Source organism: Terrapene carolina, unplaced genomic scaffold (genome assembly GCF_002925995.2).
Source record: "Terrapene carolina triunguis isolate 2854851 unplaced genomic scaffold, T_m_triunguis-2.0 Scaffold231, whole genome shotgun sequence".
Classification (NCBI taxonomy): Eukaryota; Metazoa; Chordata; order Testudines; family Emydidae; genus Terrapene; species Terrapene triunguis.
In genome coordinates this window covers 18046473-18059639 of record NW_020664582.1, presented here as the reverse complement: position 1 = coordinate 18059639, position 13167 = coordinate 18046473, and the positions used below count along the sequence as shown (strand labels likewise).

At 44.1% G+C, this 13167-nt stretch overlaps 1 protein-coding gene across 1 annotated transcript in view; it reads left to right on the top strand.

The window, feature by feature from the left end:
* EFCAB5 (EF-hand calcium binding domain 5) overlaps positions 1 to 13167 on the top strand; it is a 50344-nt gene that overhangs the window by 34088 nt on the left and 3089 nt on the right. The window contains 8 exon segments of the mRNA XM_029912535.1: positions 1460 to 1749; positions 2753 to 2925; positions 4275 to 4503; positions 5944 to 6096; positions 7425 to 7528; positions 8526 to 8779; positions 9306 to 9535; positions 10575 to 10671. Of these exon segments, the coding sequence (XP_029768395.1) occupies positions 1460 to 1749; positions 2753 to 2925; positions 4275 to 4503; positions 5944 to 6096; positions 7425 to 7528; positions 8526 to 8779; positions 9306 to 9535; positions 10575 to 10671 (1530 nt within the window).

The window sequence follows — 13167 nt, the reverse complement described above, 5'->3', positions numbered from 1 at the left end:
GTTAGTTTTGAAGGAGACTTCTTCAGTGTCCCATGTATGTCAACCCTCTTAGGGTTGATCATGTAGGGATAGACGGGCTCATTGCAATCCAGCATGAGTAAGAGACATGCATAGCTACACCACCCCAGGAGAGTCTCAGTTTGGGTCATGCTTCCCCCTTTCTCCAGGCAGGGCCGGCTCTACCATTTTTGCCGCCCCAAGCAAAAAAAAAAAAAAGTCGCCCGGACTGTGCCGCCGCACCAAGAATGGATGGAATGCCGCCCCTTAGCATGTGCCACCCCAGGCACGTGCCTGGAGCCGGCCCTATCTGCAGGGGGGAAGTAAGCTGTGTCAGTCCTTGTGCTGGCGCAGCTTACTTCTCCCCTCTTTGTCAGTTCGGCTGCACTGGCTGGTGCATTTGGAAGTGGGGATGTGGCAAGGTTCCACCCATTCCCTCGCTGTCCGCTTACCCTCTGCTCACATGTGCAGGATGGGAAATAGCAGCCTGGCAAAGCGTGGTGATGCATGTAGCCCCTTTACTACCCTGGGAGGAAATGTTCAGCAGGTCATGATTGAGCCCTTAGTAATTTTTGAAACTAATAAATCACTGTAGATCAACTCATCCCTGAAACCCGAAAGAAAGGGGGAGAACAGAAGTACAGAGAATGTGATCTTCAGAGAAGAGCCATGTAAAACAGTGCTTTTCTTCCTGTTTTCCCTGTCTGCATCTCCTGGTGAAATTCAAATATTCCAGAGCATCATCCAGTCATCTATGTACTATAAATGGAGCTTTAATTTTGTTTCATCCTCAATATAAGATTTAACTCAATACAAATGTTATTTCAGTAATTCAACCCAGACAACCAAAGCAGAGTTAGTAAGATTATAGCTGCTTTGGAAGGTCTTATAAACCCCACAATGGATCCAAGTGCTGTACGTAATGGAAATCCTTGGGGACAAGGTTGAACTGCGAGGTCATCAGTAGGCTTTCGCCTTCAAGGTGTTAATGGGAGTGGCCAGTAGTTCTTCATGCCTCTAGAGCATGCAGCACTAACAGGGATGTCTACATGTGCCTGGCTGCAGCAGGTCATCTAAAGTCCCTGCAGTTTGGCTATGTGGTTGAGGTGAATGTGGTTCTGGGATAACCAGGAGTAGCCTCCAGATTTTCCCCTGACATGTATAGCTTGGCTGCCTTGTAGAGGTGTGCATGGGGGAGATTTGGGAGGGCTGTCCAGGTGATCTTCTCAGTGTCTGAGACCACTGTGATCTGGAGGAGAGAGTGCATCCTGCCTTTATGGCTGCCGTGGCACTTACATTTTGATGTTGGGGAGGAGGAAATGAGTGGAAAGAGAGACTCTTTCAAACAATGGGCAGGGAACACCTCTGGCAGGACAGACATGGCATTGCTGTACTGAGGGAGAGCAAAACAGACGGCCACAAACAGGTGTGCCTGTGTCCTTATTTCTGTTTCATCCCTTAGCAAAGAAGCACCTTCGCTGCTCCCACCCACACCCCGGTGGTGTGGTGAAGTTGTCTCCAAAGGAATTTCAAACCTATCTGGAATTGGTTGTTTCTGAGCTCACCGGTAATGAAGATGAAGTTCTCGATACAGTGGTGGAGTTTCTGACCATGAGCGTGGCGCGAACCCACATGGAACGCCTGCGAGGTTCTGCCAGGAGGAAGTGGCTGCACAATATCCAGCATGCAGCTGAGACCAGTGGGGCAAGCATGGAGCCAGTGTACAAGGCAGTCTTTAAAGCACTTTCCCAGGTATGCATCGCTACCAGCTGCATGAGTGACACAGACTGTCTAGTGTAGATTATGGCTGACACTGTCTTCAACTAATGGGCTACATTCACCACCAGTCCAGGTGGGTGTAACTTAGTGTGGGAAGCTTACACATCACCTACCCTCAGTGTGCCTATTTGAAGATAGCGCAATCACTTGCTGTTCAGGAGACTCGGACATTAAATAGTTGAGGCTGTTGTAGGTCAGGGAGGAGATGCAGAAGCTCTTGCCAAGTGCTATACCTATCAGGTGCCATCAGTGTCTCACGTTCATGATCACCTAATCACCTCAAGTTTTGGAAAGTTTAATAAAATAAAATCCAGAAATGCATGTTCCTGGTTTTATGGTTTCTGAAAATAAATACACATCATTCAGTTTGTGATGCATATGGAGAATTTGTAATGTGAATGGCTTCACATTTGCTTCCAGGTGCAATTTAAGGTGCTAATGTTGATCTTTAAAGGCCTATCTGATGACCCCTAGCGACATAATGGCCCCTCTTCTCTCCCTACACAGTGTGGTGGCAGCTGATGCACTCTTGCTAGCTGTTCCTAGATTTAACTTCTCAAGGCTAGAGCTGGGATATCCTTGTGGGAAGGCTCTTGACTCTGGCATTTGCGTGCCTTTTGGGTCCAAGACAGTCTGCCCCGGAGACGAAGTTCATTGGGCTTTTTGCTTAGGCATAGGTCATTAGGGGCAGATTGTATTTTTAGAAAAAGGTGGTCTCTGCTTAGCAGAAGCAGGAAACAAATCCATCCTCCCTGCCAGTTAGAATGCAGCTTTTGAGTTGATGATATAGTGACCTGGCCCAGAACCCATTAGACAAGTGACAGCATGGACATCATTAATCATCTGGTGTAAGAGAAATAAAGTCACTGGCCTAGAATAACATCCCGTGATAAATGAGATAAGCTGTAAGCACATGAAATAAGTGTAATGGCCAGTGGCTAATGCCCAGATGTAACGTGAAACATTTGGTTGCTAGGATGCAGAAGCCCACGGGAATAACAAGAAGATCAGTGCGTATATTGCCCTTTTGGAACAGAACCAGCTTTCACCAGAGCGGGGAGAGGTTCTCCTGCGGTATGTGGCTTGCACCTCAGATGATGCCCCATACATCCTAAACCAGGCACTTTACAGGGACATGAAAGGAGTAAGGTAAGGAAACCTGCACAGAGCTGTTACCTTTTCTTAAGTCACTTGAATCATGGAATTTAGAGAGTACAGTGACTATGGGGTGCATTAGAAATACAGAGTAGACTGATAGATACTATAGAAAAGACCATCCCTCAGGGCCCAACACAGGATTATTCCTTATAAATCTGATTGTACTTAATACAAGTGGTTCTCAACCAGAGGTCCAGGGCCCCCCGGGGGGCTGCGAGCAGGTTTCAGAGGATCCACCAAGCATGGCCGGCATTAAACTCACTAGGCCCCAGGGCAGAAAGCCAAAGCCCCGCTGCATGGGACTGCAGCTCTGGGCCCCAAACCACACCACCTGGGGCTGAAGCCAAAGCTTTGCGGTGCCCCCTGTGGCATGTGGCCCCAGGCAATTGCCCTGCTTGCTACCCCCTAATGCCGGCCCTGGCTTTTATATGCAGAAAAACAGTTGTTGTGGCACAGCTGGGCCAAGGAGTTTTTATAGCATGTTGGGTGGGGCCTCAGAAAGAAAAAAGGCTGAACCCCTGCTTTATACAACTGAGTTTTAAATGTCCTAATGGATCAGGCACCGACTCCTTTCCTTGGGGAGACTGTTCCACAGTCTAGGGAGTCGCATCCTTAAAGAAGATATTGTATTATATTCAGCCTACAATTTCCCTTTTTTAAACTTCTTCCATTACTGCTACTTATACACCCTTTCTATCACTACAAAGCACTTTCCATTCCCTTACACCCTTTAAGCTCTAGGAAACAATCATCATGCCCCCTTATCACTTATGTAAGTTCTGCATATTTGTCTCTTTATCGCCTTCCTTATACATCATCCCCCCTAGTCCATCACTATTACTCCCCTCTGAATCGCCCCCCTTCATTTGTCTCTATTTAGTTACATTCTTTAGCTGATATTTTACAGAACTTTGAAGATGAAAAGTGCCAGGTAAGTGCTAAGTATTACTGTCATTATCTTTCTGGGATGCAAGAGGTAGATCCAGTATTCTACGTGTTGTTTCATCAGTGCCTGACAGAGCGGGACCATCACCTTCCTACTCCAACCCATGATGCCATAGCATAAAAGGCCCAAAGCTGCACTGTGTGTTTGTTTGCCTTCTTGGTGCTATGTGGCACTGCACCCTCCTGTGTAATTTGCTAGCCACCATTTCCTGTAGGTGTTTTCAGGGCATTGCTGCTTTCAAGTTTCTCTCTCCCCATTGAACACCTGTGTTTGGATTATATGACCCCCAGATGTATTTGGAAATCCTCACAGCTTTTCTAAAGACTTTCTCTGCTGACTTACCTTTCTCCTACAAACCTCCTGTTGCCCTCCCCATGGTACTCCTGTCCCTCAGCTTTGCAGCGGCAGAAGAGGGGAAGCCAGTCCATGTTCCAAGAGTTCAGTTCCATGGAAATATCCACTTCTGGAACTATGACCGGGCAGAACGGGAGAGGAGAGGTTCATTCCTGGTGCTGCCACTGCAGGATTCCCGAAGGAGGACCTTTGGGATTCTAGGACTTGACACCCTGCGGGACCAGTGTGAGCAAACCATCTTTCTAACCCACGAGATCGGTTTCTATCAGGTGGGCACAATGACAAAAGCAGGTTCATTAGATGCTTCAAACAAGCAGTTTGGGACTGCGTGGACTTCATGTGCCTCACTGTGAATGGGCAGCAGCTGTACAGTTAGAAAATGCACTGTAAATCCATTTTACTCTCTGGGGTGAAAATGGCACAAATAGACCAGTATTATCCCTGTATCAGTTATTTATTTAGGAGGCTTCGCCTCTAAATGTGAATGGTGAACTACAAACAGATTTGTACTAAGTTAATAGTTATTAGCACTTATTTACTGAACATAGTGGTTGTGTGTTTTAAACATAAGAATAGGTCAGACCAATGGTCCATCTAGTCCAGTATCCTGTCCGACAGCAGCCAGTGTCAGAGGGAATGAACAGAACAGAGCAATTTATCAAGTGATCCATCCACTGTTGTGCAGTCCCAGCTTTTGGCAGTCAGAGGTTTAAGGACACCCAGGGCATGGGGTTGCATCCCTGACCATCTTGGTTAATAGCCATTGATGGACTTCTCCTTCATGAACTTAGCTACATACTTGTGTCATGAAGCTGTTCACTTTATACTTTTTGGACTAATTGCAAACCACTGCACTTCAGGTTCCTTTACCAGTGTTTCCAAATATCCAGATGTTTCAGGCTTGATCAGGGAAAAAATCTTCTTTTCTACAGTCCCTTAAAACTTTCGGTATCAGTTCTTCACGTGTTTCTACTTTGCTAGTTGATAATGATTCAAATTAGTGGAAGTCAAGCTGGAGATAGCATTAGCAGCCAGGTACTACAGCAATGGGTGCAATAGAAATAGAATCTGGAAAATCTCAGTGGATGTTAAGATACAATAGGAAGAAAGGGAACTTTACAAAGATACACAGTCAATCAAAAAATGATAGCTGGTACACAGGCTAGCCCCTATGCATACATCACTTATTCCTTAGTTTTCTCTGTTTGATATTCCCCCCCCCCCCCTTTTATTTACCTGGACAGAATGCTACTAAATAACTGCTGTTGGAACCAGCCTCATTGTAGTTACCCCTCTTGGCCAGGAGGGAGCACAATATGCCAGCACTGGGAGGGAAGTCCTACCTTCTCAGAGATCACTGTACCTCCAATCATTCAGCACTCTGGTACTGGCCTGGGCCCCTGAACTCTGGGGTCTCATTTGACAAGGGCAATCACAGGATAGCTTTGTATTCTTAAAAAGAACAGGAGTACTTGTGGCACCTTGTTAGACTTGTTAGTCTCTAAGGTGCCACAAGTACTCCTGTTCTTTTTGCGGATACAGACTAACACGGCTGCTACTCTGAAACCTCTGTATTCTTAGAGATTCTCTCCTTTAAAGGCAATTTTGATAGACTAATATTTTACTAATTTTTTTTGTTGTTGCTTAATTTGCTATGAAAACGTCCCCGACTTTATCGCTAAGTCATTTAGAGGGTTCTGTTTCCATAGGGGGTTTCCCACGTATTCAGCGAAGCCTACCACCATGTCCACACACTGGAAAACATATTGCAGGTTGCATTCACTGCTGTGGGCTGGCTCTGCACCAGGGCACCCACCATCCGCAACATCACTACGTACCTGGTGGAGCCTGGCAAAGATAAGGTATGCCTAGTCCTTTCACGTTAGTCTCAGACCAAGAGACCTCTTGCTATAATAGTGATGGATTGGGCTAGTGCAGTTTGGCAGGGATCAACCATTGTTAGCTCAGTTTGGTTCCCAACCAAGATTAATCCTGCCAAAGATTCTAGTACCTGATACAAGATTCTGTGGAAGGAAAGGGAAGGAAGGTTCCTTCTCTAGGGGATCCCACTTTTCATTCTTGCTGTCCCTTATGGTGATCTTCCTTCAGCCAAGAAAGGCTGGTTGGGATTCCCTGCAGTTCCTGCATTATAATCACCAGCAGCACCCTCAGTAAGCTTCTCCTATGAGCTAAAGGTACTGGACCTTTAGTACTCCTGGCTCCTACCAGCCAATAGAGCAAGACACCAGACCCAGTAGTGCATGCAAAGCGGCCTGTGGAAGTATAGAACAATACCCACATGGTCACCATGCTAGCCCACGCATCAGTTGTCTGTCAACTCAGTCCTAAAAGGGAACTGCTCTACTGTGGAGGAAAAGTCCCAGCCAAGATTATGGCATGGAAAGGGAAAATGGTTAATGTTCTGGCTCTTCGTCCTGAAACAACATCAGCAGGCAAAATGTAAATACAAATCCGGAGGCAGACTGCTCGCAATTAGCTAGCATGTAAGGGCAGCCCACTCGCCTGCAGTTCAGATTCCAATTACGCAGCAGGCACTGAGACACTGGGATGCTTGTCAGCTTACCTCAAACTGAATTAGGTAGATAAAAAGCAAGAGGATGAAATGTTTGGGACTGAGCTTGTGTTATGGTCACTGCTGCAGCCACCGCTCAGCTGCTTCCCTGTGATAAACAGGTTTCCCACTGGCAACTTATTTTTCATTCCAGGCTTTACATTTTCATCTTGTTGGCTGCCCATTTGTCATATTATTTGCTTCCTAAAATGGCTGTGTGCTTTTCATCTGGCAAGATACACCGACATGAGCGCTGGGTCTATGGAAGCTATTGTACTGTGGGAACTGAAGTGAAAGTGAACTGTCCATAGGTAGCCCCCTCACTAGGCTGAGGCTCATCCACCTGTTGGCATCCTTCAGGACTGGAGCACGGGGATAAGTTTAATTAGGCCAGTCGAAGGAAGATGTTGTACATACCTGTGGTGCACTGTGAGTGCTAGAATCTAGGGCTGTGGGGACAAAAACACACCTGGTTAGAAACTGGCCTTAACTCATCCCACTAAGAGTGAATGTGAGTGAGAGCTCTCCCCTAAGAAGCAAGCAGTGGTTCTCTCTCTAAGCTTCAAAGTGGATGTTCATTTCCTGAATGCAACAAAAATACCCTTTCCTCTTTTCAAGGCAAGCGACTACATTTTGCGCAAGATGATGACTACAGATCACTCTGGGCATATGGAAATCCACTCCCCTCCCACTGTTCTCTGCAGGAGAGAAAATATCTTCAGGTGGGTTTGAGACTCTTCCGCCATCTGTAGGCATTTACAGTAGTCATCCATGCCTATGCTGTAACCCATGCAAAGCGCACTCAGCGGAGGTGAACTAAGAAAAGCTCAGTGGCTAGACTTGCTGCTGCATTCTTGTCTTGGCTACTGTCACATGCAGGAGGCTGGCTTCTGGATTAGGCTGATAGGTTAAATCCAATTGTAATGTCTGGCCTACTGCTGGCAGAATATGCATACACTTTGTATACAGTCCGTGGGAGTGGTGTCTATCTGTCTATCACATGCTCTCTCCCATGGTATCTGGTGTGTATGTGATAATTATCCAGGGTTAGGAATCTTTTCTTTGGGCTAGATCCTGTAAACATTCAATACCAAGCATAATGCTTACTCACATGAGTAGTTCCATATACTTCAAGAAAGCACTGTGTCTGGTAGTGACTGTTTGCAGGGCAAGGCCCCATATCTTGAGCATTCTGTTCTTTAAATTAATGTATCTTTTTTCCTGGTTCTGTTATCCTCATTTCCTCTGAAACATCCTACTATGTAGTTATTGCCTTCAACTGCCAAGGTCGTCACAGGCTAGGCTTCCCTTGCTGATGAACTTAGTCAAGAAGTTACTTGCTGTTCCAGCAGATGTTTTTACTTTTTGTGAAACTCCACAGAGCAAATGTCAACATTACTATGAACTGGACACTGTGTTTGCAGCAATAACACAACACTAACTTAAGTGTTTATTAAACCCTTACGATTCTCAATACTAGACTAGGATGAGCAGGGTTGTGCTCCGAAGTGCTATTTCTCTCCTTCCAATATGGCTGGAATGATGTCTATATCTGTCTGCATGTAGGCCGCAGGGAAGAAAGCAGCTGTTTCAGTAATATAAAAATTCCTTCCCAACAGCAAGGTATGTACGGTCCTTCACTGCAAATGCTACAGTAGTTGCCAAAAAGGCTGGAATTGTAGCATTCATGATCTTGTCCTCACTTTGCTGTCATTTCAGAGATTACCTCTTCAAGTGCACAGACAGTTCCGAGGTCATTAGCACCTTTGCCTATGGAGAGCCTCACATTGCAGTTCCACTCCGTGAGCCAACAGGACGGGCCTTTGGGGTGTTTGATCTCAGCCCTGCACATTACCAGGGGTTACCACCTTATGAGCACAAAGACCTGCAGATAATGCTGAAGATGGCCCAGGCGGCCTGCTCCGAGATACTGAAGGAGTCTTCAGGGGAAACAGACCCAATCTATGTCCTAGGTACTGTGCGTGCAGGGCCAGTATGGTTTCTTTGGCTGATATTAGGAATCTCAGTAAAATTACAAGCAAGACAGCACTCAGACAAGTACAAAAATACAAATAAAAATGTACTTTAGTCATTTAAACCAAGTTTAAGTGAACCCCAAATCTCAGCAGACTCTGGGGAAAACAGCAAGGGAGGAAGACTGTTTCAGAGGCTCCGGCCCAGCTCCTCACAGATATGTATTCCAATTTGTTAGGTGGATCTAACTACCTTTGAGGATCTGGGCCTGTGTGTTCTTCAGGGTTGCTTGGAATGGAATCCAGATCATGAGCTTTGCCTCCCTTCCCCTGATCCATATACATTTTGAAAACACTGACAGACTCCCTGGGCTATTCGTAAACAGACCATTTGTGAATACTATCTGTATTAGAACGGGAAGGGAAAGTTAATCATAAGGAGGGCAGACCCCTACATTCAAAACCTTACATCTTCAGTAGCAGGTGTTTCTGAGTCTCTCTTTGAAAGGTTGGCTTGTGATTCCAGTTGCAGAGCACGTTGCAGATTTGAGGCGCGCGCAGATTCTCTTCCATCGGCTAATGCTGCAGGACTTGCGTGAGTGTATCCAGAAACTCGATCCCGAGTCCTTTGCCGCCATAAAGAGCTACGCAGAGCCACCAGCCATGGTGCATAATGTCCTAAAGGCTGTGCTGCTTCTTTTCTACCCAGAGTGGGTAGGTTCGGAGAAGATTGAGAACTGGAGTCATTGTGTACTGGTGAGAAATCGAGTTCTTGAGCCACTCTCTGTCTAGGCAAACAACCCAAAAAGACACAATGGGACTTGCCAAGGGTGATATGAGAAAGAAATATGCTCCTGGAGATATGTGCAGTGGGGAGGCAGTGGGCCTAAGGGGTTAACAGGCCAGATTTCATTAAGAGTGGAGAATGGAAAAATGAACAGAGTCCCTTCTGGCCTTAAACTCTATGAATCTATAAGATATATCTATGCCTAAGTAGTAGATAAACAAGGAGAAAATATCTATTTCCTACCAAGTTCCATGAACTAACTGCAACATTAATTTACCATGAATATCTCTAAAATATAATATGGAATGTGATTTGCTATAAAACTTCAACAGATTCTACCAAAAAAACCCCTGATTTCAATGTGCCTTCTGCCCTCCTATCTACTCCCTGTCACATCCCTCTTCTCCTCCTGGCTCTTTCTCATCCCTGTGTTTCTTTCCAGTTCCTCATATTCCAGTCCCTTGTCATAACCAACTGGCAATTTAGATTTGTTTGTTTGTTTCAATATTAATAAAGTTCCATAGTAAACATAATTCAAGAAGGTGAATTACAAGCCTGGACAGCAGAACTGGGAATTATGATTTCTGTTTCTACAGGGTTTTAGAGAGGTGTTATATATAGCAAAGGTGTCCCTGTAAAATACAAATCTAATGTATATCTCTCTGTATAAATAGACACTCACAGAGAATACGGTTGAATAAACAGATGTAGCATTACAGTCAAATTACTATTATATTGGAAGGAAATTTTATCATATTAAGAACCATTGGAAGACTTATAGGTCCCCTCATCCCTTTGCTCCTCATACGCTCACTCGCCTGCCCTCCCACTCTTCAATTTTTCAGTCTTCCCAGTCTCCTGCCATCATACCTCCACTCCCTTCTGCCTCTCCATCTCCATCAGTGTTCCCAAAACTTCCCACCAGTTTGGCTTGGCTACCTTTAGTAACTTTGTAACCTTTTACTGTTTTTTCCTGACCACCCTGTGATTCTATTCTCTGCACTGCAGAAGCTTGATGGTGATTTGATTCAGAAGATTTGCTGCTTTGACCCAACTGCCACATATATGCAGGTTCAGACGGGGCTGCTGGCTAACTGTATCAAAGGTATATATCAAAAACGAATTCTGGGGTCACATGCTGCAGCTAAGCATTGTCTCAATGAACTCTCCGCTGAATTTTTGGCGCCCCAACTAATTAAACCACAGACAAAGCATTCTAAACATCTGTAGAATCTTTTTTGATCAATAAGAAAGACAGCCCTGCTAAGTATGATATCAAAACTCACAGCTCTAAGAGATGGCAGCCAATCTGCTTTGAAATGGGTTCCATCACCACATGTCGGAGAACAAAAGTTACTTTGATGAGTAAACTCTTTTTGTATACATTTCAGGCTGCTCTGACTTGTACCAGGGAACTGACCCAGGTCAGAACAGCACAAAATGGGTAATCACCATCTTTGTAAACAACAGCCCATAGACACACCAAGTGCTTGTTGGCTACAAGTAAGGATCTGGGCCTCAGTCCGTCTTTCTCTCTCTCTCTCCTCATGAGGATGAGCTTTCCAAGGTGGTAGGACATGGAAGAGGCTGTTATAATTCTGAACATCTGTAACAGAAACACGCAGGTTTCCTATTGACTTGTGTTTAGATTTTTACAACAGCATCTTTTTATATTAACCCCCACCCCACCCCACTACTCTTTCATTTGTTTAAAGAACAAACTGTCCTTTGCTGAACTGATGCTAGATGGAGGGTCTGTTAAAATCAGATGAGCAGTTGGCACTCACTAATTAAACTTGGTTTGTTTATTGATACTACTTTGACATGTACCTTTTTATAGATATAGCCGAGGCATGAACAGTAAACATTTAACCAGGCCTGGCTCCTTCCCTTCTGATATTAAACTAATTTATTGGAGCAAGAAGAGCAGCCCCACGTGGCCCCTCTTTCCCCACAATTCAAGCCCTGGATATAGATGGAGAGAATATAGATCTGCATTTGTAAAAGACAAGCTGCTGCTATTCTACAAAGGAACAGTTACCTGGCATGTAACCTATTCTGGGACTCAAACCAATTAGGATTTAGGAACTGAGGAGACAATTCAGTGGTCTAATGGCAAATACCACTGACAGTCATATATATCAATTTCAAAATGTATTACAACATTCACGTAGATACACGTTCCTGTGTTTTCCTTGCATGCTCCACACACCTGTACTGTAATATAATATGAATCACTTAACTGCCTACACCATGTACCAGTAAAGCAACAGAGAGCTGCAAAATACAACTTCTCAGTGGTATACACATCAGAATTATTCCAGGTCCCTTTAATGCTGTGTACCTACTAGTGACCTTTAATTGGTACATATCAAAATAGCTGAAAAAGGCAACTAAACTTCAACCTCAGAATCTGAACATGGAAAAAGCACTTTGCTTTTCTCACCTTTACCATTACATTTTAATGTCAAATGTCTAGTATTAAAGTCTAGCACAGCACCTAGCACAAATCCTATCACAATACAAGTAAACAGTAAAAGATGGAATTGATTTATACATAATTGATTTATTAAGTTGAAACCACCCATTACAACAAACCAGATTACAGAATAACAGAATAACTGTCATGTTTAATTACATTTTTTATTAAAGCAGAATCTATAAAACATACAACTAGTCCATAAAAAATAAAATCAGGCTGCCATGGAAGAGACTTTCTGAAAGCATCTAACTGATTTCTTTATGGATTCATACAGACATTCTAGAGGAACTGCCATACCCTTATTTAAAATCGGTACAACCAGTTAATCTGTTTTAGAGCAGGATGAACTAAAACAAGTCAGGAAAAAATTAGACTAATGTCTGCATTCTAAAGCAACCTGATGAACAGCAAGTACACATCTGATCTCCCTCACAACTTATGTCAGGGTAGTCATTTTTTGTCAAGGTCCAAATTTCTTGATCAAGATATAGTCAAAGGCCAGACTCCAGAGAAAATAATAATAACATGATAATAATAAGTAAATAAAAAGATTTTGGGGTCTGTTCAAAAGCATCTGGAGGTCCGGATTTGGTCTGCGGTCCATCTACTGACTACCCCTGACTTACATGCAGCAGAGATTTGTATAACTCGCCAAAGTGACCATGAACAGAAATAAAAGCACAGGACTATAGGACATAAAACAGGAAGGGACCTCTGGGGTCATCAAGTCCAGTCCCCTGCTATCTCATGCAATCCAGGACAGCAATAATTATCCCTGCTTGGTACATAATTCAGATTTCACAAATGCAAAATAATTAGGAAGAATCATGGCATTGAGTTGAAAGAGTGTATGCATACTAACAATTCCACAAGAACTAAATAGCACTGGGAAGGAAAGGATCTTGCCCAGCTCATCCCGCCTTGAATCACTAAGGATGTAGCAGACAGGCTTAAAAGGCAGCAAACATATCTGAGAACAAAATTGTGCTATAAAGACTAACTAGGCTATAGCATGGCTTAGGTAGCATGGTTCTCAGAAAAAAATAAACACTGCTCAGAGAAACCAGGCTACAACCATGTCTAAACATGATGGTAGCTTTTATATCTCATTTATGATCT